Genomic DNA, 26,414 nt, shown 5'->3' on the forward strand with positions numbered 1-26,414 from the left:
TGCTTTTTGAAATTTGAACTCGTGTTTTGGATTAACTATCCAGGCCATGGCACAACCACGAGCTCAGTACTCTATAGTTTTTTTTGGACTGAACCTGAGAGTTACACAGACTCAATTGCAATTTTACTTTGACATTGGCAAACTTCATCACCCCAACAATTTCACATTCTCACTTCTGACATTTTGAAGGAGAACATCAGAAATTGGCCCTTTTTGATCCTGCCCCACTAGCTCCCTAACGAAGGAGCAGCGCTCCAAAAGCTAGTGCTTCCAAATAAACCTGTTGGACTATAACGTGGTGTCATGTGATTTTTAACTTTGTCCACACCAATCCAACACTGGCACCTCCTCATCATGGCTCCTCCTCAGCACACCAATCTAAGACAGAGTGTTAAGTTCGTACTGACAAGAGACAAGAGTGGCGGCTTGGTGGTTAGCACTGTTGCCTCATGATGCCAGGGGACCCAGGTTCGATTCCGCTGTCTGTGTGGAGTTTGCACATTCTCCCCATATCTGCATTCGTTCCTCCCAAAGATGTGCAGGTTTGGTGGATTGGCCATGGGAAATGCAGGGTTACAGGGATGGGTGGCTTTGGGTGGCTCTTCAGAGGTTGGTGTGGACTCAATGGGGCAAATGGCATGCTTCCCCACTGTTCGGTGAAGAGTAGGCCACTTAGCCCTTCAAACTCACCATTTGTAAAGGTCAATGGTAATTTTAACTTCAAATTTTCATTCCTGCATATCCCCAATAATCTTTTATCCCCTTTAAGTCATTAAGAATCAGACTGGAGGCATGATGCCAGTGGAGTACCACAAGGATCGGTGCTGGATCCACCACTTTTCATTATTTATATAAATGGTTTGGATGTGAACATAGGAGGTACAGTTAGTAATTTTGTAGATGACACCAAAATCGGAGGTGTAGTGGACAGCGAAGAGGGTTACCTCAGCTTACAACAGGATGGGTCAATGGGCTGAGGAACGGCAGATGGAATTTAATTGAGATAAATGCGAGGTGCTGCATTTTGGAAAAGCAAGTTAGAGCAGGACATAGTCACTTAATTGTGATATCCTGGGGAGTGTTGCTGAACAAAGAGACCTTGGAGTGTAGGTTCATAGTTCCTTGAGCCTCAGGTAGATAGGATAGTGAAGAAGATGTTTGGTATGCTTGCATTTATTGGTCAGAGTATTGAGTACAGGAGTTGGGAGGTCATGTTGTGGCTGTACAGGACACAGGTTAGGCCACATTTGGAATATTGCATGCCATTCTGGTCTCCTTCCTATTGGAAAGATGTTGTGAAACCTGAAAGGGTTCAGAAAAAATTCATAAGGTTGGAGCATTTGAGCGATAGGGAGAGGCTGAATAGGCTGGGGCTGTTTTCCCTGGAGCATCGGAAGCTGAGGAGTGACATGATAGAGGTTTATAAAATCATAAGGGGCATGGATCGGGTACATAGGTAAGGTCTTTTCACTCGGGTGGGGGAGTCCAGAATTAGAGGGCACAGGTTTAGGATGAGAAGGGAAAGATATAAAAGAGACCTAAGGGGCAACTTTTTCACACAGAGAGTGGTGCATGTATGGAATGAGCTACCAGAGGATGTGATAAAGGCTGGTACAATTGCAAAATTTAAAAGGCATCTGGATAGGTAAGTGAATAGGAAGGGTTTGGAAGGATAAGGGCCAGGTGCTATCAGGTGGGACTAAATTGGGTTGGGATATCTGGTGGCATGGACGGGTTGGACCGAAGGGTCTGTTTCCGTGCTATATATCTCTGTGACTTTATGACTCTAATCTATCTCCCTCAGACTTCAGAATATTTAAAGATTCTGCATATGCCTTTTGAGGAAGGAAATTCCAAAGACTCTGTTAGGGAGCAAGGGTTTCCTCAGCTCTGTCGTAAATCAGCAAGCCATTATGCTTCAACTATGACCCACTAAAGAGATGATATTGTGTATTATCAGCTTAGTTGGCAGCTTAGTCTACGCTCTCAACGTAACTTTATTGTAGTAAAGATCTGCTAATTAGCTCAAGAGAGTTTGAAATACAGACTGTATAATACCTTATGATAGCTTTAATAAGTCCAATCTTGCTCGACCAGAACTGATTCAGCGACAATTATTTTGACTTCCTCAAGGCTTTTCTTTTGATGCACTTTAACTGCGCTGAAAGTCCAAAAAAAGGGTGCAGTTCCCTGACTGAAAAGGTGGGTTGTGTTTTAATCAAAGGGCAATTTACGAGGGCTTTCAGGAGAACAGCAAGAAATGAGGAGTGGGCTGTTTGAAGGGGTTGATATGATGTGAAACATCAGCCACTGCTTCAATATGGAACTCTGGTGCTAACATTGGAGGGAAGAAGCCCTTTTAATAAAAAGCACAGACATGTGTTAAAGGCTCTATTTATTTCTGGTGTTTGAGATGTCTGATAGTGGCAGGATGACAGTACCAACCATGCAGAAATAAGTGCGACATCAGTAGCCCTTTTATACTCGGCCTTTGAAAAGTGGACAAATTAAGATGGTTCATGTTCTGGTTGAAGGATTCTATTGCAGTTGTAATGATTAGGACCAATGGGAGCAGACTTCTATGTCTGGTGGATTATCAGTCCGCCAGTCCTAGTCAATAGATAATGCGGGGAAATTAGCCTGGCTAGCAACAAGCAGGTTGCCACGGTAACAGAAGAAAAGCTATTAAAATGTCAAGCTTGCAATGTTGAGCCAAGCAACAACTTCAGAGCAAGGGAGTAGTCTGTGTGTTTCTGCTTTGCCAAGAAGCAATTAAGACCGGCAAAATAGCTTTGTGGTTCGCGCTTGACGTCCTGGCATCAAACACAGCCGCTGAGGAAGAGGGTCTGACTTTGTCACCCTCTCATTGCTGATCACCCAGGGTATCCCCTCTGGATTGCTGTCTGGAAATGGCTAGTGAAGAGAAGATCACTATTTGGCTGTAATGCCTCACATGGTTCAACAATCTCCATGCAGATTCTCCAAGGTTGGACATGAAGGACAGGAACTGGGGTGAAGTGGAGGATGACTGAATGGCGAGGGATCTGGGCTGTTCGTCCGAGGGTGGGGGGGATCATTGGGAAAGCAAATTCAGCTGAAGGAAGACATTTCACTGCAGAGGAATAGGCAAAAAGCGAGGACAAGTGCTGGGTAAAGTTCTCATAGTCCTACTCTACCACAGGGCTGCTCACTTGTGAGACAGAGATAACTTGGGTGGGTTTAACTGGAGAGTCACATCAGGAGAGGGAAAGTGTTGAGAAGGAACAATCTTCATGGTAACCTCAGCATTGTGGGAATTGAAACCACATTGTTGGTGTCAATCTATAGTACAAACCAGTAGTGGAGCCAATTGAGGTCGTGCAACATGCATAGAAAGAGGTGTGGAAACAAGCACAGGATAAGGTATAGATCTGGGTAGAATGAGCTAGGGAAATAGGTGTGGAAACAGATGTAGAATGGGGTGAGGATACAGGCAAAAGAATGCAGTGTGCAATATAGGTGGAGGATGAGGTGAGGAAACAAGCCAGGAATAAGGTGTGGATACAGATGGAGAATGGGGTATGAATACAGGCATAATATGAGTTGAAGAAATATGTCCACAATGAGGTGAGGATGCAGGCACAGGGTGAAGTGAGGACACAAGCACTGAATGGAGTGTGGATACAGGTGCAAACTGAGGTGAAGAAATAGGCATACAACGAGTTAATCTTGCCACTCTTTAAAAGCTTTTATTTCCAGAGGTAGATATTACAGGCAGGCAGCTCTATTTTCAAACCACCAGGGTATCAGTCAGCGTTTGTATGTCAGTGCACAAGTAAATGTTCTGTCAATGCCCATAGTTGTAAAACATTCAACACTCAATTAATATACAATTAACAGTTTTTCGTCATTCACTCTTTCCCTGTGGAAGTACTTTTATCAAAGCACTTCATAATTCTAATGCCTGCTCAATCTTCTGTTCTCTGAGAAAACTAATCTAGTTGTTCTACTGTTTGGTATTCCTATCACCTGGTGAACTCTTAACACATCTTGACGCACACTTCTAAGGCAGGACTCCACCTAGTCCTGAAGTGTGGTCATTTATAAAGATTATAGTGGAACCATCTGGTGGATAAGTGGGCAGGGAAGAAATCTGTTCTTGAGGACACAGCAATAACCTAGTGTTGACCAAGTGCCAAATTTGTAGACCCTTTGGGCAATTGAAGTCCCTCTTCGCTGAAAAATACTTGCACCGTGTAAGTGCAGCTAATGGAGTGGTTTTCTCTCTCTGTCTCTGCTGACTACACTTAACAGTGTCCCATAGGTCTTCTGTCTCTCACCCTGAACCTATGGGTTTGCCAGTCTGGGCACTAATGTCAGTTGTCCGAACTATACATTAGAGTTATGAAACGTGAAAGTGGCAGATCACAGAGATTCAAGTAGGTATATCATTAAATATAGCAACACAGCTTGAGAGGAGTGGCACAGTGGCTAGTACTGCTGCCTCACAGTGCCAAAGACCTGGGTTTGATTCCGCCCTCGGGTGACTGTGTGGACTTTGTGCGTTCTCCCCGTGTCTGATGGATTTACCTCCAGGTACTCTGGTTTCCTCCCACAATCTAAAGATGTACAGGTGAGGTGGATTAGCCATGGGAAATGAAATGCCGGGTTACAGGGATTGAGCAAGATGCTGCTTGGAGGGCAGGTATGGACTCGATGAGTCAAATGGCCTGTTTCCACACTGTATGTCTTTGAATAAGATCCTGTGTTATCACATCAAAGCCGTACGAAATGCAAAGCACATGCAGGTGCACTTCTCGAGAGGAATAAAGTCAGAGAAAGTTTGTGTTAAAAGTGTATTAAACCTTGAGTCCACACACAGAGTACTGTGTGTCACCCTGATCTCCACATAACAAAAGAGGTGTTACAGAAGCATTGGGAAAAAGAGGCAAAGAAAACGTTTTGCAAGGAGGATTGTGAAACAGAAGTTACAACTATTCTGGAAAAGAAATTAGGTGAAGCCGACTATGGGGTGACCCAACAGAATTCTGCAAAGTCGTAAACATGTTGAAAAACATTTCATCCCCTTGAGGAGCACTCATAGTGGACTCCAAACATTAACTCTGTTTCTCTCTCCCCAGATGCTACCAGACCTGCTGAGTTTCTCCAGCAACTTCTTGTTTTATTTCAGATCTCTGACATCTGCAGTGTTTTGCCTGAATGAAAAGATTTTTAATCGGTATAAAGACATCTTATAGAGAAATCTAAACTCAGCAACACAAATCGAAGTTAGTCACTAATAAATCCATTCACAAATCCATGAGGATGTGACATTCACTACCACAGAGTGTAGATAAGATTATCCTTTTGAAATTTATTCATCTGACATGGGTGAGCATCGCTGGTCTGCTCAGCCGTTGTGGTCAGACAATAGTTAATAGGCATACACATTGCTTTGCAGTCCCAGGTAAGGACAACATAGGAATAGGAGGAGGCCACTCAGCCCCTCGAGTCCATTCCATCATTCAATGAGATCAGGGCTGATCTGTGGCCAAACTCCATATACTTGCCTTTGCCCCATATCCCTTCATACTTTTGCTCAACAAAGCATTTATTTATCTCAGATTTAACATTAGCAACTGATCCTCTGTCACCCGTTGTTTGTAGAAGAGGTTTCCAAGTGTCTACTGCTCCTTGCGTGTGGACAGTAGATTTCCTTTCCTAACGTTACTTTAAAAACCAGATGGGTTTTTCCCCTGACAGTGTTTACCATTAGACTGTTCCATTCTACAGTTGCATTAGTGCTAGCATTTAGCATAGCAGGACTTGAACCTGCCATCCCCAAGACATTAGCTTGTTTAGTAATCTAGTGATAATGCCACAGGGCCATCACCTCTTGCAGTAATGTAATGGACAGATTTAAGCAGTAACCAAATAAACAGAGGCAGGAGAAAGAACTATCAGGGTGTTTTGTTGGGTAAGGTGGGTCAAGAGCTGGTGTGGAGTATTCACATTGGTGCTGTCTGCTGGGAACATCTGAGTAAATAAATGAAAGGGGGTTAAAAAAAAACTTCTTCCGCTGAAAATCTGGATGACAATTGCTGTGATAGTCTCATGTAGCAGAACATATTTGCAAAGCTGTGAGGTAAAAACAATGACTGCAGATGCTGGAAACCAGATTCTGGATCGGTGGTGCTGGAAAAGCACAGCATCCTCGTTGGATGCTGCCTTGAACTGCTGTGCTCTCCCAGCACCACTGATCCAGAATATTTGCAAAGCGGGCCAGTATTTATTAGAGGATGCAGCAAGCTGAGATTACCAGCACACCTATCGACATCACACCCAGGCTACTTTCCGATGGGTCTTCGATTATCTCGTGTTGCTGCGATCAGAATCATTCGACAGCCTTGCACTTCAAGGGGGATTCGCTATAAAGCCAGGGAATTCTCCGACTGTGAGAATATGAGAAGGGCTCTTTGAAAATTTAATCAGCTTTGCTAACCAACTCTTGACTGCAGGGGGGTGGGTGCAAGATGTTACATTAATTATTTTCCTGGAAGGCACGGCATTAACTTACTGAAACATGATGTAAATTGAAAGCTTCTCAAGTACTGTACATTTCCCAGCCACGCATTCCTTAATTTTCACATTGCTTATTGCTGGCAGAAGTGTAATGACTGTTTTGATCCACACTCAATGTGTGTAGTGACTACAAGTAGAAAGGCCTTCAATCACATTCAAGCCGAAATTGAGTCATAATCCCTTTGCTGTTAAAAGCAAATAATATTTACTTGTTGAATACTTTTCTTTTAATATATGTGTTTATGAGTTAACTTGTACAGACAGGCCTAATATTCCCTTGAATGTAGGAAACGAAGGATTGGTCGAATTGAGATGTTTAAGACAATTAACAGATTTGAGGGTGAGAAGAAAGAGGCTGTTTACTGGCAAGGGGGATTCCAGAACAAGAGGGTTATGTGTGGGAGGATCTAGCTCTAGGGGATCATCATTTAAAAATCTAAAACAATGATGAAGAAATTTTTTTTCCTCTCTCAGAGGGTTGTGAGTCTTTGGAATTCCAGGGTAGATCCCGGGGACCTGGTAAAAACAATGACTGCAGATGCTGGAAACCAGATTCTTGATTAGTGGTTCTGGAAGAGCGCAGCAGTTCAGGCAGCATCTAAGAAGCAGCGAAATCGACGTTTCGGGCAAAAGCCCTTCATCAGGAATAAAGGCAGTGAGCCTGAAGTGTGGAGAGATAAGCTAGAGGAGGGTGGGGGTGGGGAGAAAATAGCATAGAGTACAATGGGTGAGTGGGGGAGGGGATGAAGGTGATAGGTCAGGGAGGAGAGGGTGGAGTAGATAGGTGGAAAGGAGATAGGCAGGTAGGACAAGTCCGGACAAGTCATGGGGACAGTGCTGAGCTGGTAGTTTGGAACTAGGGTGAGGTGGGGGGAAGGGGAATGAGGAAACTGTTGAAGTCCACATTGATGCCCTGGGGTTGAAGTATTCCGAGGTGGAAGATGAGGCGTTCTTCCTTCAGGCATCTGGTGGTGAGGGTGCGGCGGTGAAGGAGGCCCAGGAGTTAAAAAGATGTACAGCGTCCTTGGCTGAATAAATAGAGCCTTGGAAAATTAGATGAACATTTGTAGAAGGTTGGTTTGCCTCAGACTTCGCTGGAGCATTGTGTCTGATTCTGGACACCACTCACTATGAAGTTGTCTGCAAGATTTAGAGAAAATAGCTGTAGAAAATGGGGACTTCAGCTGCATGACAGATTCAAGAAGATTGGGACTGTTCCCAGTGGAGAAGAGAAAGTTGATAGGAGATTTCATTGAGGCGTTCAAATTCGTGAAGATTCCAGGCAGGGTGAACTGTCCCCAATGACAGGGTAGACAGTGCCCAGTGACAGGGTACAATGTGCCCAGTGACAGGGTAGACTGTGCCCAGTGACAGGGTACAATGTGCCCAGTGACAGGGTAGACTGTGCCCAGTGACAGGGTAGACTGTTCCCAGTGACAGGGTACAGTGTGCCCAGTGACAGGGTAGACTGTTCCCAGTGACAGGGTACAGTGTGCCCAGTGACAGGATAGACAGTGGTGCTGGAAGAGCACAGCAGTTCAGGCAGCATCCAACGAGCAGCGAAATCGATGTTTTGGGCAAAAGCCCTTCATCAGGAATAATTATTCCTGATGAAGGGCTTTTGCCCGAAACATCGATTTCACTGCTTGTTGGATGCTGCCTGAACTGCTGTGCTCTTCCAGCACCACTGATCCAGAATCTGGTTTCCAGCATCTGCAGTCATTGTTTTTACCACAGGATAGACAGTGCCCAGTGACAGGGTACAGTGTGCCCAGTGACAGGGGAGACAGTGCCCAGTGACAGGGTAGACTGTCCCCAGTGACAGGGTAGAGTGTGCTCAGTGACAGGATAGACAGTGCCCAGTGACAGGGTAGACAATGCCCAGTGACAGAAGGGTCACCAATGAAAGAACTTTGGAACCCGATTAGCAAAAGAACAAACAGCCACAGGAGGAGAAAATATCTGAGTGATTATTCTCAGGAATCCGCTGCCATGAAGCATGGTGGAGGCAGATTCAATTGCAGTTGTCCAAAGTGAATTGATTAAGCACCAGAGAAAGGGGTCAAGGGAGTGAAGAAATTCACAGTGACAGAGGATGGGAAGGGGAATGGAAGCAGCTGATATTTCTTGCTGAGAGTTAGCACAGTTATGGTAGGCTGAATGGCCTCCTATTCTATGACCTTTATCCAGTTAACAGTAAGCGCTAACTGAATGGTGTTCAATAGCCTGCTCTAGTTTCTGCATTTTATTCCTCCCTAGATCCACACATACAAGGTGTGGAGAAGCATGTTTGGTCTCACTGTGTTGACTTGTCTTACAGAACCCACCACCATCGAGACCACATCCTTGGTGACTACTGGCATGAAGACCACGCTGGCCACCACAACCTCGACGACCATGGAGAGAGCACCCGCCACTACCACCCTGGCAGTGGGCACCAAGGAGGGCAGCCGTGGGCCCAAACTGGGGCTCCCCGATGTCGGGACAAAAACGCCGACAGTGTCCAGTTTCCTCCCAGTCCCGGAGAGATTCTGTGGGGCGACACATGCCCGGGAAATAGGTTGGCCTCAGACCCAGCAAGGACTCTTGGTGGAGCGCCCATGTCCTAAAGGCACTCGTGGTAAGCATGCTTCACCTCATTGTCTCTGTTGTATATGAACGATTGTAAAGTACTCAGTATAAATTGTGGCAGAATCAGAATGGGCAATCCTTTGCTGGTAGGTTATATTCAATGGCACCCATCATGTTCAGGCCATGGATTTACAGAGGAAGTGAGCTTGCTAGATACATGAAGAGGTGGGGAATCGAATCACTGCAGTGCTGAAAGATTCAGCCCATCAAGACTGCACCAACCCTCTGAAAAGCATCCCACCCAGACCCACTCCATCCCTTTAACGCTGCATTTACCGTGGCTAACCTACTGAGCCTGCGCATCCCTGGACACTATGAGTAATGTCCCACGGACAACCGACGCTAATCTGTGCATCTTTGAACTGTGTGAGGAAACCAACACAGACACAGGGGAGAATGTGCAAACTCCACATCGGCAGTCACCTGAGGGTGGAATTGAACCCAGGTCCCTGCTGCTGTGAGGCGTTAGTACTAACCACCGAGCCACCGTGCCGAGGGATACAGGTCATGTGCAGGTGGGTAGGATTAGTTAAGAATGACATCATGGTCGGCACAGACATGGTAGGCCACAGGGATGTTCCTATGCTGTACTATTATATGTTCTGTGTTTACTAGTGTTGCCAGGAAGTGGGCTTGCTTCTTGCAGCAGAGAAGGGTGAGGTGATGCAGTTTGGTGGGAAGGACATTGGAAGACAGTGCAAATTAGGGTGTGCAATTCTAAGGGTGGTTGCAGGAGTAGAGGGACCTGGGTTTATATCTGCAAGCCTTACATATGGGCTAGTACACCAGGAATAGCATCCTTGCTTTGCATTTGTCTTACACCTATCCGAGGTAGGGGGAGGGGTGTGTGTTTCTCTAAAAGGCAGCACCTTCAGCAGGGCATCCCTCCCTCTGGGCTGCACTGGGAGTGCCAACTGATACTTTGTGTTCCGATCTCTTGAATGGAGTCTTGAACTGACGACCATCCCACTCAAGAGGCAAGGATGTTCCTCACTGAGTCATGACTGACAAAGAGAACAATCCCATAATGATGCATGCCTGACCAACCTAGTGAGAATGTGCTGTGAGTCAAGAACAGGAGGAGCCCACTCTGCCATTAAATAAGATAGTGGTTGATATGATTGTAACTTGAAACCTGTATTTCCACCTACCTCGATTACCTATTCCACCACCATTGCCTTCCAAGAATCTATCTACCTCTGCAGTCAAGATATTCAAGGCCTCTGCTTTCACCATCACTGGGCCAGACTCAGTTGGCCAAAGGGCCTCCTCTGTGCTGTGTGACTCAATAGCCATTTGAGGTTGAGAGCTCCTTTCATCTTCCTGCCAAAACGGACAGTTTCGCATTTCCCACCTGCCAGCTGTTTGCTCACTCACTTGGCCTATTCTGCGTCTTTTTGTCATCTCCTGGTGACCTCATCATAATTTACTTTTTTACCTATCTTTGTATCATCAGCAAATCTGGCAACCATGCCTTCAGTCCCCACATCTACATCAGTTACATAAATTGTCAACAGATTAAGTTCCACTTAAGTGGCACACCACTCATTGTCGAGAGCGTGGTGCTGGAAAAGCACAGCAGGTCAGGCAGCATCCGAGAAGCAGGAAAATCAACGTTTCGGGCATAAGCCCTTCATCAGGCTTTAACAGGCTTATGCCCGAAACATCGATTCTCCTGTTCCTCGGATGCTGCCTGACCTGCTGGGCTTTTCCAGCACTATATCGTCGACTCTGATCTCCAGCATCTGCAGTCATCACTTTCTCCCACTCATTGTATTGTGCCAACCTGTGCCAACTGTCTATGCCCTGTTAACCAAACAATCTTCAATCCATACCCAAATGTTGTTTTGTCACCATGAGTTTTTACTTCCTGCAATTACCTTATCAAAGACCTTCTGGAAATCTAAATACAGTTCACTCACCAGGTTCCCTTCATCCACAACACTTTACTTCCTCAAGGAACTTCAATGGATCAGTCCACTTTCTCAAAACCCTGAATACTATCGCATGGATGAAATAGTTAATGGATGTTGCAACTGACCATGTGATCTACAAGTTGTTAATGTCTAGGGGGGCAGTCAGTTAGAATGTTGGGACATTTTTGCTTTCTTGCTGTGGGCACAGGACCCTAATAGCCGCACAAATACAGGACAACCTTGATTATCCAAACAAGACGGACGGGGAGTATTTTGTTCGGATAACTGAGAGTTTGGATAACGGATTGTTCGGATAATGCATAGCGTGTTCACGTGACCTTGAGAACTTGTTCGTATTATCCTAAATTTGGATAATTGATGTTCGGATAATTGAGGTTGTTCTGTATTCCAGATTCTGAGAGGTCTTGAGAGGGAAGGTGCAGAGAGGTTATTTCCCCTTACGTGATACTCTAGGACAGAGGTCAAAATCTCAGAATATGAGATCACGTGTTTAATAAAGAGATAAGGAGGAATTTCTTGTCTGAGGTTCATTGGTCTGTGGAACACTTTACTGCGCAGGCTGGGTAAATACGTCCAAGGCTGAGACTGACAGATTCTTGATCAGTGAGGGAATCAAGGGTTATGGGGAAAAGACAGGAAAGTGGATACGGGGGTTATCAGATCAACCATGATCTCATTGAATATCAGAGCTGACTCAATGGGCTTCTGCTCCTGTTGTCTCACATGTAGAAGTCAACTTTAATTAATTTGCATTCCTATTTTATGGGCTGAAGGAGTATCCCTACCAATAAGGGAGTCTCTAGCACCATGGGAATCATAGGATCCCTGCAATGTAAAAGCAGGCCATTCTACCCATTATCCACACCCAACCTTCGAAGAGCATCCCACCGAGATCCAGAGCCCTGCCCCTTTCCTAAACCCCTTCAGTTGCCATGGCTAACCTCCCTCGCCTGCACATCCTTGGACACCATAAGCCATTTCCCCTGGCCAATCCACCCTAATCTTTGAAGGAAACCAGAGCACCCGGATGAAACCCACACAGACATGGGGAGAATGTGTAATCGTCACACAGACAGTTGCCCAAGGCTGGAATCGAACCAGGCTGTGAGGCATCAGTGCTAACCACTGAACCATCCCACAGGCTAATGCTCAAATGATACTATGGATATGAAACTCACTGTGGCAATGGGTGGAACGTAGATGAATATTTCTGGAAGTGAAATCTAATCTTGGTAAAGATGACAATAAAACTAAGGGAAGGAAATATAATCTGGCCCACGTAGATTCCTGCCATGATGTTACTGATGATGAACTGCCCTCTGCAATGCCTGAGCAAGCGATGCAGTTCAGTTACTGATGGGTGCTGACTCTTCCAGAGATGTCCACCACATCTCATTAAATGACATTTGCACTAAAGCAATCCCATTGGCCCACCAACCCTGTGCCTTTCTCCATTAAAAACCTTCTGCCTTTACACTAGCCATAATCTTCTAATTCCTGCCTCATCAGATATCTGCTGTCAAGATTTTCCTCAAATGTTGCTATTGTACCTATCTCCACCATCTCCTCTGGCAATGCATTCCAGTCACTTACCACCCTCTGTATAAAGAAATTGCCTCACATCTCCTTTAAACTTATCTCCTTTTACTTTAAACCTATCCCACTGGTAATTGACATTTCTACCCTGGGTTAAAAAAACTCAGATGATCCATTCTAACTGTGCCTCTCGTCATTTTGTAAACATCAATCAAGTCACCCCCTCAGCCTCCCACATTCAAGTGAAAACAAGCTAAGTTTGTCCAATCTCTCCTCATAGCTCATAGCTTCCAACCCAGGAAACATCCTGGTAAAATGTTTCTTCACAGCTTCCACATCCTTCTGGTCATGTGAGAACTACTGTACACAATATTCCAAATGTGATCTACACACCTGCAGCAGCTTTTATACGCAAAGAAGGCACACATGCCAGAAACCTTCTTGATCATCTTACCTACCTGTGGTGCCACTTTCAGGTAACCATGGACCTGTACCCTCTCTGCATGTTAATGCTTCAAAGGGTTATGCCATTTAGAGTTCTATTGAAACCATTCTCAGTCTTTCTTGTAAATGACCACTGACCCCTTGATTCATCTGTCAATAATGTTACAGTGCTTTTAACAAGTACTTTAACATGTTCACACACAACCCTGTTATTTCAAATTAAATGGACTAGTAGTACCCTTTGTTGTGAAAGAAAATTAAACAAAGCACATTAAACAGACTTTTAGCAACCCTGAAGTGAGTATTAATTCTTTTTCTATGCCTTTCATGAAGCTTTGCTTTTTAAAATTTCGCTTGTTCCTTCTGAGTGGGATCCAGAATCGGAAAATTTCTCTCAGAGTTTGTGTGGCCCAGCAAGTCATTCCTCAATCACCTTGTCCAACCTTCCTCTGCTCATCATTCCCCATAACCATTAATACTTTCTTTCAAATAAGCATTCATAAATCCCTTTCCAATGACGTAATAGACTCTGCTTCAGCAACAGGGTTGTGGCAGAGAATTTTTGCATTGTGACCGTCCACTTTGTGAGGAGATTATTTCTACCCCTCTTCCTTCATTTTAATTCTTCAAGTTACTTAATCTACCCAGGCACAGTGGAGTCAAGAATGAGGTGCTGGAAAAGCACAACAGGTCAGCCAGCATCCGAGGAGCAGGAGAATCGATGTTTCAGGCAAAAACCCTTCATCAGCCCTTCCTGATGAAGGGCTTTTGCCCGAAACGCCAATTCTCCTGCTCCTCGGACGCTGCCTGACCTGCTGTGCTTTTCCAGCACCACACTCTTGACTCTAATCTCCAGCATCTGCAGTACTCATTTTCGCCCAGGCACAGTGGAGTCTGTCACCAGCATCTTCAATTGCCCCCTGATTTTCCAAGTTCCATTGAATGGATCCAAATTTAGACTGGAAGACACAAGAGCCAGAGCTAGGCCATTCAGCCCAGTGAGTCTGCTCCAACAACAAGACCATGGGCTGAACTGATAATCCTCAACTCCACGTTCCTGCCTTTTCTCCATAACCCATGATCCCCCTCTTGGTGAGGAATCTATGTCAGCTTTGAATATACTGAACAACCCAGCCTCAACATCCCTCTGTGGTGAAGATTGTAACAGATTTAATAACCCTCTGAGGGAAGAAACTCCTCCTCATCGCATTGCATCCCTGAAGTGTGGAAGCCGCTATTCAGCCCATGGAGTCCACACCGACCATCTGAAGAACACCGACGAACTGAAGAGCATCCCAATCAGATGCACCCTATTCTTGTAACCTTGCAATTCCCATGACTGATCCATCTAACCTGCATGTCCCTGGACACTATGGGCAATTTAGCATGGAGAATCAACCTAACCTGCACATCTTTGAACTGTGGGAGGAAACTGGAGCACGAGGAGGAAATCCATGCAGACACGGGAAGAATGTGCAAACTCCTCACAGACAGTCACTTGAGGCTGGAATCAAATCCAGGTCCTTTGTGCTGTGAGGCAGCAGTGCTAACTACTCAACGTATTATCCGCCGCCATTTCCGCACAACGTATTATCCGCCGCCATTTCCGCCACCTCCAAACGGACCCCACCACCAAGGATATATTTCCCTCCCCTCCCCTATCAGCGTTCCGCAAGGACCACTCCCTTCGTGACTCCCTTGTCAGATCCACACCCCCCACCAACCCAACCTCCACCCCCGGCACCTTCCCCTGCAACCGCAGGAAATGTAAAACTTGCGCCCACACCTCCACACTCACTTCCCTCCAAGGCCCCAAGGGATCCTTCCATATCCGCCACAAGTTCACCTGTACCTCCACACACATCATCTATTGCATCCGCTGCACCCGATGTGGCCTCCTCTATATTGGTGAGACAGGCCGCTTACTTGCGGAACGCTTCAGAGAACACCTCTGGGCCGCCCGAACCAACCAACCCAATCACCCCGTGGCTCAACACTTTAACTCCCCCTCCCACTCCACCGAGGACATGCAGGTCCTTGGACTCCTCCACCGGCAGAACACAACTACACGACGGCTGGAGGAGGAGCGCCTCATCTTCCGCCTGGGAACCCTCCAACCACAAGGTATGAATTCAGATTTCTCCAGCTTCCTCATTTCCCCTCCCCCCACCTTGTCTCAGTCGGTTCCCTCAACTCAGCACCGCCCTCCTAACCTGCAATCCTCTTCCTGACCTCTCCGCCCCCACCCCACTCCGGCCTATCACCCTCACCTTGACCTCCTTCCACCTATCCCACCTCCATCGCCCCTCCCCCTAGTCCCTCCTCCCTACCTTTTATCTCAGCCTGCTTGGCTCTCTCTCTCTTATTCCTGATGAAGGGCTTATGCTCGAAACGTCGAATTCTCTATTCCTGAGATGCTGCCTAACCTGCTGTGCTTTGACCAGCAACACATTTGCAGCTGTGATCTCCAGCATCTGCAGACCTCATTTTTTACTCGAAGATAACTACTGAACCACCATGCCTCCATTGTCGTAAAGTGTCAAGTCTTTCTCTCTCTTTCTCTCACTCTCTCACTCTCTCTCTCTCTCTGCTGTGTCTCTCCGATCTCGCTACAGAAACTACAAGGACTGTGGCAATTAAAGATGGCTGCCACCATTACAATCTTCTCAAGGTTGATTGCAGACAGGCAATATATGGTGCCAGAGACACCTGTGAAATAAGTTTTAAACGTAGAGCTGAAATACAACCCTCCCAATCTACTGCTGTTGATTGTGGTTCTTCTGTTGCTTAGCTTTGACAGCGTGGCAAACAGAATATTCAGCACAACAGGCCCAATCCAGCCTTTACGCTGCACATGACTGAGAGTGTCTGACATGCATGAGGCTGATCACAAGAGCTTAGCAGTGGGAGGTAGCAGTAAGCTCATGGAGATATGGTGCCGGACAGAATTCGACCACAGTAAGCACAAAGAAGCATTTTCACGCTCGGAGATCAATGTGGAATGCATCCAAGTGCAATCCTTGGGATCATGGATTGTATTTTACAATCTCCAACTCCAATTATTCGTCCAAAAAAATCCTATTTCAACACGGTAGTCACTGCCTCTCCAGCAGTGCTGTACATAATATTTGAACTGCTCTTAGAGCATCTGTTCTAGTTAGGATGGACACAGAAATGCTATGACACAGAAATGCTATGACACAGGAAGCCATTCAGCCCATCATGAAGTGAGTATCTTGAAGCGATACCAATCTCCTGCTTTTTACCCCCCATCCTTGCAAATTATTTCAATCCTAATAATCTCCCAGTCCCCTCCTGAATGCATTGAGTGATACAATAGGTGAAATTCCAACAAAACAGTCTTTAAAAACAAAATGAAACATTGTTGATCTCTCATGGTATTATAATGAGCTAAACAAGTGCAACTTCCGATGGTGCTCAGTTAGAGTCAGGGACATTCAGACTGAGAAATGCAGTTACGATTCAGTCCCCACGTTTAGGTGAGGCATACAGCACCTCTGTTGAGATAGGGGACATATGTGTGCAGTAGCAAATCTGCAAAGATAATACCCATGACAAGTCTGGGCACAGTAACTCACGATGGTTGACAAGTCTGTTGTAAAGTCTTTGATTTCTGACTATTTGATCATGTGTTATATTTGGGGAGTCAGTGTCGTTCGTTATCTGACTAAACAAGGTGAGAGGGGATGGCATAACTCGCCCAGTGTATGAGCTAACAATCTACAACTTGTATTCCTCTAGTGCCTTTATTCATGAAATATCCAAAAGCACTTTGCCGAAGTGTTACAGTTCAAAATATGACTGTTCTTGATGTAACTTGGCAAAATTGGGGTCAGTTGACTCAGTTGGCTGTTAGCTGTTTGTAATGCGGAATGAAGCTAATAGCATGGGTTCAATTCCCACACAGACTGAGGGTTACCACAAGGGACTTGCCTGCTCAACCTCTCCCTTTGTCTGAGGCATGATGACCGTGCAATAGCCTCTCCATGATGAGAGAATGCAGAACTATGGTGACTTTATCTTTTACTCCCAATGTTCATATATTTCCAGAGTCTTCTCAAGAGGCATCCTAGCATATCAGCAATGCCAGAGCATCTGATCATTTAGTACTCTTTATGGGATCTTGCTGTGCACAACATGTCTGCTGCATTTACCTGCTAAAATATGGCAGCAGCATTGCAACAGTGGCTCGATTTCGCACGTATGTTCTGAGGAAGGGGTGTCGGACCCAAAATGTTATCTCTGATAGATGCTGCCAGACGTGCGGAGCTAGTCCAGCAACTTCTGTTTTGGTTTCATAAATATGTTATTGGCTGTGAAGTACTTGGCTTACTTTTTGTATTGAAGTGGATTACCTGCATCCAAGGAGCATAATGCAATTACGGAAGGTGTTGGATCAACTTTGAAACCTGCATTTGAATTTATCTTTAGGAAATCTGGACTTTGAAAAGCCCTGTAACAGTAAAAGTGACCTTGGAAATGTCAGAATGTTGCAAAAACCCAGTTATTTCACTGAAGATACAAAAGTTTGAAAACACAAATCAATAGATTTCAGAACAGCTTCTTCCCCGCTGTTATCAGATTTATGAACAGATCTCTTATACATTAGAGTAGATTTTTTTCTGCACCTTCTCTGTAGCTATATCACTATATTCTGCACTTTGTTCTATTACCCCAAAAATAAATCAAATCAAATGAATTCCTATCTTACCACTAAAGGAATTCATATGATTTGATTTATTATTGCCACATGTCCTAAGGTTCAGTGAAAAATATTGTTTTTTGTGCTGGTCAACAAATCATATCTTACATGAGTATGTCAGGGTAGAGTCATGGAAATGTACAGCATGGAAACAAACCCTTCGGTCCAAGTTGTTCATGTCCTAAATTAATCTAGTCCCATTTGCCAGCACTTGACCCATATCCCTCTAAACCCTTCCCATACCCATCCAGATGCCTTTTAAATGTTGTAATTGTACCAGCCTCCACCACTGCCAGTGGTCATCAAGAATCTATCTACCTCTGCCTTCAGGATATTAAAGATTTTGAGGAAGGAAATTCCAAAGACTCTCAACTCTCAGAGAAAAAAATGTTTCCTCACCCCAGTCTTAAACGAGGCAGCCCTTTACTTTTAACCGATGACTCGGGGTTTAGATTTTCCCACAATAGGAAATATCTTTCCAATATCCACCCTTTGTGCCCCTCAGGACAATGGGAGGCAGGAGTGAGAAGTTTTATAATGAAGCTTTTCCCTGCTGTTGGTTAAGGGAACACAAACAGAGGAACCTCGATGATCTGAAGGATAGGGGCAGGGAGGAGTTTTGTTCAGTTAATCAAATGCCAAATAATCGAGGTTCCTCTATATTTCCTGGATTTGGAAGAATACAAATGTGATCTAATTGAAACATCGGAATTTCTTGAGATGCTTGACAGGGTTGCTGTTGTCCTTCTGTATCCGGGATTTCTAGAACACTGGGATGCTTGTTCATGGGGTCACGGTCTCTGAATGAGGTAGGCAGCACTTAGGGATCGAGTTGAGACATTTCTTGATTCCCCACGTTTGGAGGCTTGCTGATTCTCAGATTTAGGGTGCAGTCAAAGCAGAGGTCAGCAAATTTGAAAGGAAGGAAGGAAATTGTGGGAAGGTGTGATTGAGGTATATGGGATTGAAGTAGATGATGGTTTTATAGAATGATGGAACCATTTGAAGGGCTGAATGGCCTCCTCCAGATTCCATACCTTGTTAAAAATTACACAACACCCGGTTTATTTGGAGCCCTGTTGGACAATAACCTGCTGTTGTGTGATTTTTAACTTTGTACACCCCAGTCCAACACCGGCATCTCCAAATCATGAATCCCATACCTTGTTCAGCTGAGCAATAAATGCAAGTCTAGCTGGCAATGTTGACTTTGGAGACCTAGAATTTTAAAACCGACTGCAATGTCTTCCACAACAGAACAATTCGTGCTCTGCAAAGTCATTTGTGTTCCAAACGTCTACCACTCTCTGTCCAGGATTGTGTAGTTTAGGGGGGATTGACCATGCTAAAATTGCCCCATAGTGTCCAGGGATATAGGTGGGTTAGCAATGGGAAATGCAGGTTTACAAGGATAGGATGGAGGGGTGGGTCTGGGTGGGACGCTCTTCAGAGGGTCGGTGTAGACTTGTTGGGTCAAATGACCTGCTTCCACACTGGAGGGAGTCTGAGATTCTGTGTGGCAGAAGCGCTGAGAAATAGAGGTGAGGTATTTCTGGGCACTTGATTGCTTTTATAGCCTTTATTTTAAAGTGGCAGAAATCTTCAAAAAGTGGACTGGATGAGTTATAACTGAGGGAGAAGATTTAGATAGCGAGCTGTTGGCTTTTCCTAAATAGTGGGCGTTTGTCTGGGTCAGTGGCTAGCCAGAGGTGGTGTATGGTACAGAAATCAGCAGTGACTAACTGCGATGACTAAACCACTATTTTTGTGCCGTTGGTGTTTTATATGCACGGGAAGATGCTTTGAAAGTTTATCTAATTTGTTCTGCTTCATCTCTTGTAGGCACTGCCTCTTATCTCTGTATGGTTTCTACGGGATTGTGGAACCCTAAGGGTCCTGATCTTAGCAACTGTACATCACACTGGGTGAACCAAGTGGCACTGAAGGTTTGTTTGTGCAGTTTTATTTTGTTTAAATGCCAACCACCAGAAATTAAAACCGAGTGCCGAGAATTCAGTTTGGAGATATAACTCGCTAAATGCGTCGTTTCTTCTTCTCTCTCTCCCAACACATCCTCCCCCTGTGCCAGCTCAATGCCTTCTTTAAAGACTTTCCAAACTTATACCTCGCAGGTACAATGACCTCAAAGGATAACTTGCGTGCGTAGTCATTATATATTCTCATCATCGGGGCTTTAAGAAGACAAAGTTTACTGTTTCAAAGGATCTAATAGGCATTGCGGGCAATTATCCTCAGGAGCCAGGTGGCCTTTGAACTTTACGTTGTGGAGCCTTGACCTTCCAGTCTGGTTACCCTTGACGACCAATTTGTGGCTTGTGAAATGATAGACATATTAGTTTTCTTGTGGGCTAGCACAGGGAGATAATTGGGAATTTAAAGAGTATTTGTGTAGCATCCCTGATTACCTTATGGCAGAGCCAAGTAAAGGCAATTTTAAATAGATTTGCGTCTCTCTATCAGTCGCTGGGTGATTTAGTTTTGAAATTCTACATTTGCACGGAGCAAAAAAATGGGTGAAAAAATGTCCAAATTATTTATTCCGCCAGTGGTGCTCAGTCAGCCAGTTGCTGATGATGATCTTTTCATATAAAATTCTCAACTTGTGTCAGATGCCATTTTAATTGAGATGCTAGTCTTAATTTAAATGGTGTGTGCGTCTGTTCATGTGTCGGGAATGTGAAATTCAATTCAACTGTATTAAACATTTGCAAATCTGAGATCTCTAGCCTTTCAGGCTTTCTGTTCATACAAAGGTCCAGATTACACAATTGATAGCCGAGCTGGAAGGTGCTAAAGATACAACAGCCCAACAATGTACAGAAGTGGACTTTAACACAGGAAAGCCTTGCATTCAAATTTTTGCCATTTAGCTAATTTCAGATGCATGTTCCCAATATTCTTATTGGACTCACAATGTGTTCATTGTTTCCAGACAGACCAGTTTCCCAAACTGTTGTCATTTTGGAGTGGTAACTTCATAAGACCCATAGGAACAGATGTAGACCATTCAGCTCATCAAATCTCTCTACCTGTTAGAGAGGTCATGGCTGATCATGGCTGATCATGGCTGATCATGGCTGATCATGGCTGATCATGGCTGATCATGGCTGATCATGGCTGATCTGATCCTCCTTCAGCCTTCTCTCCTGCCTTTTCACACAAACTCGAAATTCCCTGACTGATTAAAGATTTGTCTATTTCAGCCTTGAATATACAGCCTTCGACGGATCTCTGTGCTAAATAAGTCCATAGATCTACTACCTTCTGTGAAAAGTCATTATTCTCCATCTGTATTAAAGGGACAACCCCTTATTCTTAGGAGATGCGCCCGATCCCAAACTCACCCACAAGGGAAACAACCCTCTACTTACCAGCTACGGGGAGAATGCTGGTAAGTGGAGTTGAAATGCCCATCAGCCATGATTGAATGGTGGAGTGGACTCGATGGGCCAAATGGCCTTACTTCCACTCCTATGTCTTATGGTCTTATGGTCTAACCTTTCTGCATCTACCCTGTCAAGCCCCACTAAGAACCTTGTATTTGCCGCAAGGTCATCTTTCATTCTTCTCCATTGCAATGAGTAATGGCCTAACCTACTTGTCCTCCCTAATAAGACAATCCCTCCATATCTGTCTCAACCCAGAGAAACTTCTCTGGACTGCCTCTAATCCCATTATATCTTCAAAAACAAAATAGTGTGGATGCTGGAAATCTGAAGCAAGCACAGAGAATGTTGGAGAAACTCAGCAGGTCTGGCAGCATCTGTGGAGAGGAAGCTGTATCCGAAATGGAGAAGCAGAACAAATGTGTGACCGCAATAGTGCCCTCCTGCAGAGCCCCTCCCAGCTACTGTGTGTCACTCAGGCAGGTTCAGGTCTCTATGAATTAGGATCTGTGCTTGCTGCTGTCCATTTAGATCACAACACCTCATGGGGCATAGGGACATGCTGTAAGGGAGCTTCAGAGTGAGAGGAGCAGGGATATTCACTCTTAGACAGTGGCCAGTCTTGGGAACTCTTTGCTTGAAAGTTGGTGGAGGCAGAGCCCTTGGATATCCTGAAGGCAGAGATAGATAGATTCTATATTATGCAAATGGGACTTGATTTGACTTATTGTTATCACATGTACCGAAGTACAGTGAATAGTTTTGTTTTGCCAGCAGGATAAGCAGGTCATAGGGTGCTTAGACAGAGTGAGGCATACACTGTTACAGCTACACAGGAGGGGCACAAAGCAGGATTATTTGAAATTTGAGAGGTCCATTCAGCATCTGATAACGGCAAGGAAGAAGTTGGTCTTGAACGTGTTGGTACGTGTGTCCAAGCTTTTGTATCTCCGACCTGTTGGAAGAGGTTGGAAGAGAGCATTACCAGGATGGGAGGGGTCTTTGATGATGTTGGTAGCCTTTCCACAGCAACGAGAAGGGTAAATGGAGTCCATGGATAGGAGGTTAGCTTCCACAATGGTCTGAGCCGTGCACCCAACCAGTGAAAGTTTATCAGGGGTGGGGTGTGGACCCGAGAATGTGGAGTAGTCAGATCAGCCATGACTGTATTAAATGACAGAGCCGAGGGGCGCACTCCTAACTTGTGTGTTGGGATGCTTTTGGTCACGATTGAGAGACCCCGCTGAGCGTGTGTAAATCCATGATTACAGATCCGGAGTGGGGAAAACGCCGCCAATCTGGCAAATGAATTGGCCAAGCACACCAGGGGACCCATCTACGCAGGCGACGTCAGCTCCTCAATCAGGCTGATGGAACAGCTCGTCGACATTTTGGATGCCCAGCTCCAGGAGCTACGACCCAGTGAGAAAGACACCGTGGGTCGCAGTTTCAATAAGGTAAGGTCAATGACACTGGAGTAGCACCTTCGATCGTATCGCGTTCCATTTGTTGGTAGCAAGAGATACCTGCTTTTCCTGATGCACGCCTGAGACACTGTGGCATGGGGGAAGCAGGGACAATTGGAGAGGTTCTGCTATCCTCTTTTCCCTACTAATCCTTTCTGTGTTGTTTCTTTTCTGTGTTGAATTCTGTCTCTCCTATCGTTGGAAAAGCTCCAAAAAAGAGAGAGGACTTGTCGGGCGTATATTAAGGTAACTCCACTGTGATGTTGCTTTTGCTTTTGTTGAGCTTGCACAAGCAACACTCCGCCCCTTCCCTCGAGACTCCTCCTCCCTGCTTTGCAAATGTGTTGCATGAAGACTCTCTGCCTTGCAATGCGGCCCACCATTTCTCTCCCCCTCACCCACACCTCCACCACCCCCCCCCCGAAGGTACAAATACCGTTTTCTTCTCAAACTACGCAAGAACCAAGATCCTCTGGTGAGCTTTCTTTCTGCTTGCTCTGTGTTTCGTTCACTGTGATTCACGCTGATGCCTTATGTGTTCCTGAGCTGAGGCCGTCTGCCCTCAGTGCAGCTTGGGAAAGCTTCGAGCGTCAGTTCTACATCACAGCAATTTTGACTCTGTGTGAGGAAAGCCAATTCTTTCTTGAAGTGCATCTAACTTGCAGCAGTCTGTGGTAAAGTAATTATCAACAAAGGGGAAGGCGAGGCCTAGTGGTGTTGTTGCTATTAATCTGGGGACCCACATAATGTTCTCGGTACCCAGGTCCAAACCCTGTCATGGCAGGTGGGAGGATTTGAATTCACTAAGAATCTGGAATTGAGTCTAATAATGACCATACGTTCATACGATGTAGGGACAGAATTGGGCCATGTGGCCCATCGAGTCTGCTCCGCCATTTGATCATGGCTGATATGCTCCTCATCCTCATTATCCTGCCTTCTCTCTATGTCCCTCCAACCCATTACCAATTACAAATCTGTCTAACTCCTCCTTACTCACTGTCCCAGCATCCACTGCCCATTGGGGTAGCGAATTCCACAGATTCTCAACCTTTTAGGAGAAGTAGTTTCTTCTCAACTCTGTTTTAAATTTGCTATCCCTTACCCTAAGACTGTGGCCTCTCGTCCTAGAACGCCCCACAAGAGGGAGAATCGGCTCCACGTCTCTTTGATCCACACCTTTTATCATCTTGAAAACAGTTCCTCAATTTGAGCTCCCATCTACCAATGGATCAGTTGTCAGGGGTAAAAAAACCCATCTGGTTCACTAATGTCCTTTCGGGAAGGAAACTGCCATTCTTACCTGGTCTGGCCTACACATGACTCTAGACCCACAGCAATATGGTTGACTTTTTACTGCCCTGTGGGCAACAAGGGATGGATAATAAAGTTGACCTAGCCCACATCCCGTGAAAGATTTTTTTTTTAAAAATGAGAACTTTTTTTTAAAATCAGCATGTAGTGTGGACATGAATCGCAAGGTGGTACAATGCATCAGTTTTATTTTTGTTATTCATTCACAGGATGAGGGCATTGCCAATTAAGCCAGAGTTTATTACCTGTCACTAATTATCTAGAGGGCAGTTGAGATTCAGCCACATTGCTGTGGGTCTGGAGTCACATGTAGACCAGACCAGGTGAAAATGGCAGACTTTCTTCCAGATAGGATTCTCGTGAACCAGGTGGGACTTCCCAACAGTTGACAACAGTTTCATGATCATTGTTAGCCTCTTAATTCCAGGGTTTTATTCAATCCAAATGCCATCATTTTGCTGTTGTAGGATTTGAAACCAGGTCCTCAGGACATTACCTGGACCATTGAATTAACAGACTAGTGATAAGACCACTAGGCCTCCCTCCTGATTAAGGTAATAACGGCTATTTTTAAGCAAGCTTATAAGTGCATCTTGCATGTACATTTATTGTCATGCAATCATAAAGAGATTTCTTCATTAGTTTACATTATATCACTATCGTTAAGGAGCTCAATGGGGACAGCCAGTTTGGATCATCCATCATATGAAGATCCAGTTATCTACTTTTGGCAACAGCAGTAAAAGAGAAAATAAACAATTGTTGCCCGCAATTTGCAGTACAAGGTGCTTCTCTCTTGTGACTTGTTCCTTGTGATATTTCAACATCTACCAAAAACTTTGGCTTAATGTTTAATCCAAAATGTGTCACTGGCAGTTACAGCGCTCACTGATCCCTGTGTCGCTGTCTCCATCCAGGCTACCAGCTGACCCTATTTCATTTCAGTTTTTGTCCAAAAGAAACCCTGAAACTGTGAAATGTGTCCCCTGTTACATCGTAAATGAACTTGTGTCTTCTCGTGGCTGCAGTATACACTGAGAGTTCACTGATTTAACTCTGGGAGCTCAAACTGATCCTTTAAACATAGTAAGTGCAAACACTTTCCATGCACCTTGCATGATGAGTTGTGTGAAGGGAACGTCCAGGATCATATTGAATGGTAGAGCATGTTAGAAGGGCTGAATGGCCTACTGCTGCTCCTATTTTCAAAAATTATAACAACTTTCTTAGCCTTAACCTGAGAACATATGAACTATGAGTGGAAGTAGACCAAGGTCCATTTTTAAGGATGGATATGCTTGCCTTGGAGGGGGTCCAGAGGAGGTTTATAAGTTTGATGCCGGGTATGAAGGGCTTGTCATATGAGGAGAGGTTGAGGTCTGTACTCAGTGGAGTTTAGAAGGATATTGGGATCGGATCGAAATTTATAGAACGCTGAGAGACCTGGATAGAGTGGACATGGAGAACATGTTTCCACTCGTAAGAGAGACTCGGACCTGAGGACACAGCCTCAGAGTGAAAGGACAACCCTTAGAACTGAGATAAGGAAGAATTTCTTCAGCCAGAGGGTGACAAATCTGTGGGACTCATCGCCACAGAGGACTGTGCAGGCCAAGTCACTGAGTGTATTTGAGACGGAGATAGATAGGTTCTCAATTAGTATTGGGTTTAGGGATTATGGCAGCAGGCAGGAGAATGGGGTTGAGAAACATATCAGCCACGGTCAAATGGCAGAGCAGCCTTGATGTGGCTGAATGGCCTGATTCTGCTCCTATATCTTCTGTCTTGAGCATGCTCCACCTTTTTTTCATTCTTCTAAACTCCAGTGAAAATCGACCCAGTTTACTCCACATCAACCCTCTCATCCTCAGAATCAATCCCAGTGAACCTTTGCAGTAGCACCCTCAGGTGGCTGTCTGGGAGGAGTTTGCACATTCTCCCCGCGTCTGCGTGTGTTTCCTCTGGGTGCTCCGGTTTCCTCCCTCAGCCCAAAGACGTGCAGATTAGGGTGGATTGGCCGTGCTAAATTGCTCCATAGTGTTCGGGAATATGCAGGCAAGTGGATTAGCCGTGGGGAATGCAGGGCAACAGGGATAAGGTGGTGGAGGGGGATGGATGGGATGCTCTTTGGAGGGGTGGGGTGAACTCGATGAGCTGAATGGCCTGCTTCCCCAATGTAGGGACTTTATAACCCAGCCAGTCACACCCACATCTGATGGGAAAAAAAGGGATATGTGTTATTAATGTTAGTCTGACACACACTCCATCATCAACAGTGCTGCATTATTGGGGGTGAGGAAATAGCCGGATATGATATCCTTGCCGCATGTGTTACTGTATTTAACTTCTGGCTTGTCAAATGGAAGTGAATTAACGGCCACGCTGAAGTGTGGTA

The 26,414-nt window shown here is 45.1% G+C and overlaps 1 protein-coding gene across 9 annotated transcripts in view; it reads left to right on the top strand.

Moving 5' to 3' along the window:
• adgrl2a (adhesion G protein-coupled receptor L2a) overlaps positions 1–26,414 on the top strand; it is an 807,643-nt gene that overhangs the window by 668,747 nt on the left and 112,482 nt on the right. For 8 of the 9 annotated variants that reach the window (XM_060830637.1, XM_060830636.1, XM_060830643.1 and 5 more), the window contains 4 exons: positions 8,882–9,181; positions 19,675–19,778; positions 22,511–22,696; positions 22,913–22,951. In XM_060830637.1, the coding sequence (XP_060686620.1) occupies positions 8,882–9,181; positions 19,675–19,778; positions 22,511–22,696; positions 22,913–22,951 (629 nt within the window). The remainder of the gene's footprint in view (positions 1–8,881; positions 9,182–19,674; positions 19,779–22,510; positions 22,697–22,912; positions 22,952–26,414) is intronic. The other variant, XM_060830641.1, reaches the window with a different exon arrangement.

The sequence above is a fragment of the Hemiscyllium ocellatum genome, chromosome 9 (assembly GCF_020745735.1).
Source record: "Hemiscyllium ocellatum isolate sHemOce1 chromosome 9, sHemOce1.pat.X.cur, whole genome shotgun sequence".
Taxonomy (NCBI): domain Eukaryota; kingdom Metazoa; phylum Chordata; class Chondrichthyes; order Orectolobiformes; family Hemiscylliidae; genus Hemiscyllium; species Hemiscyllium ocellatum.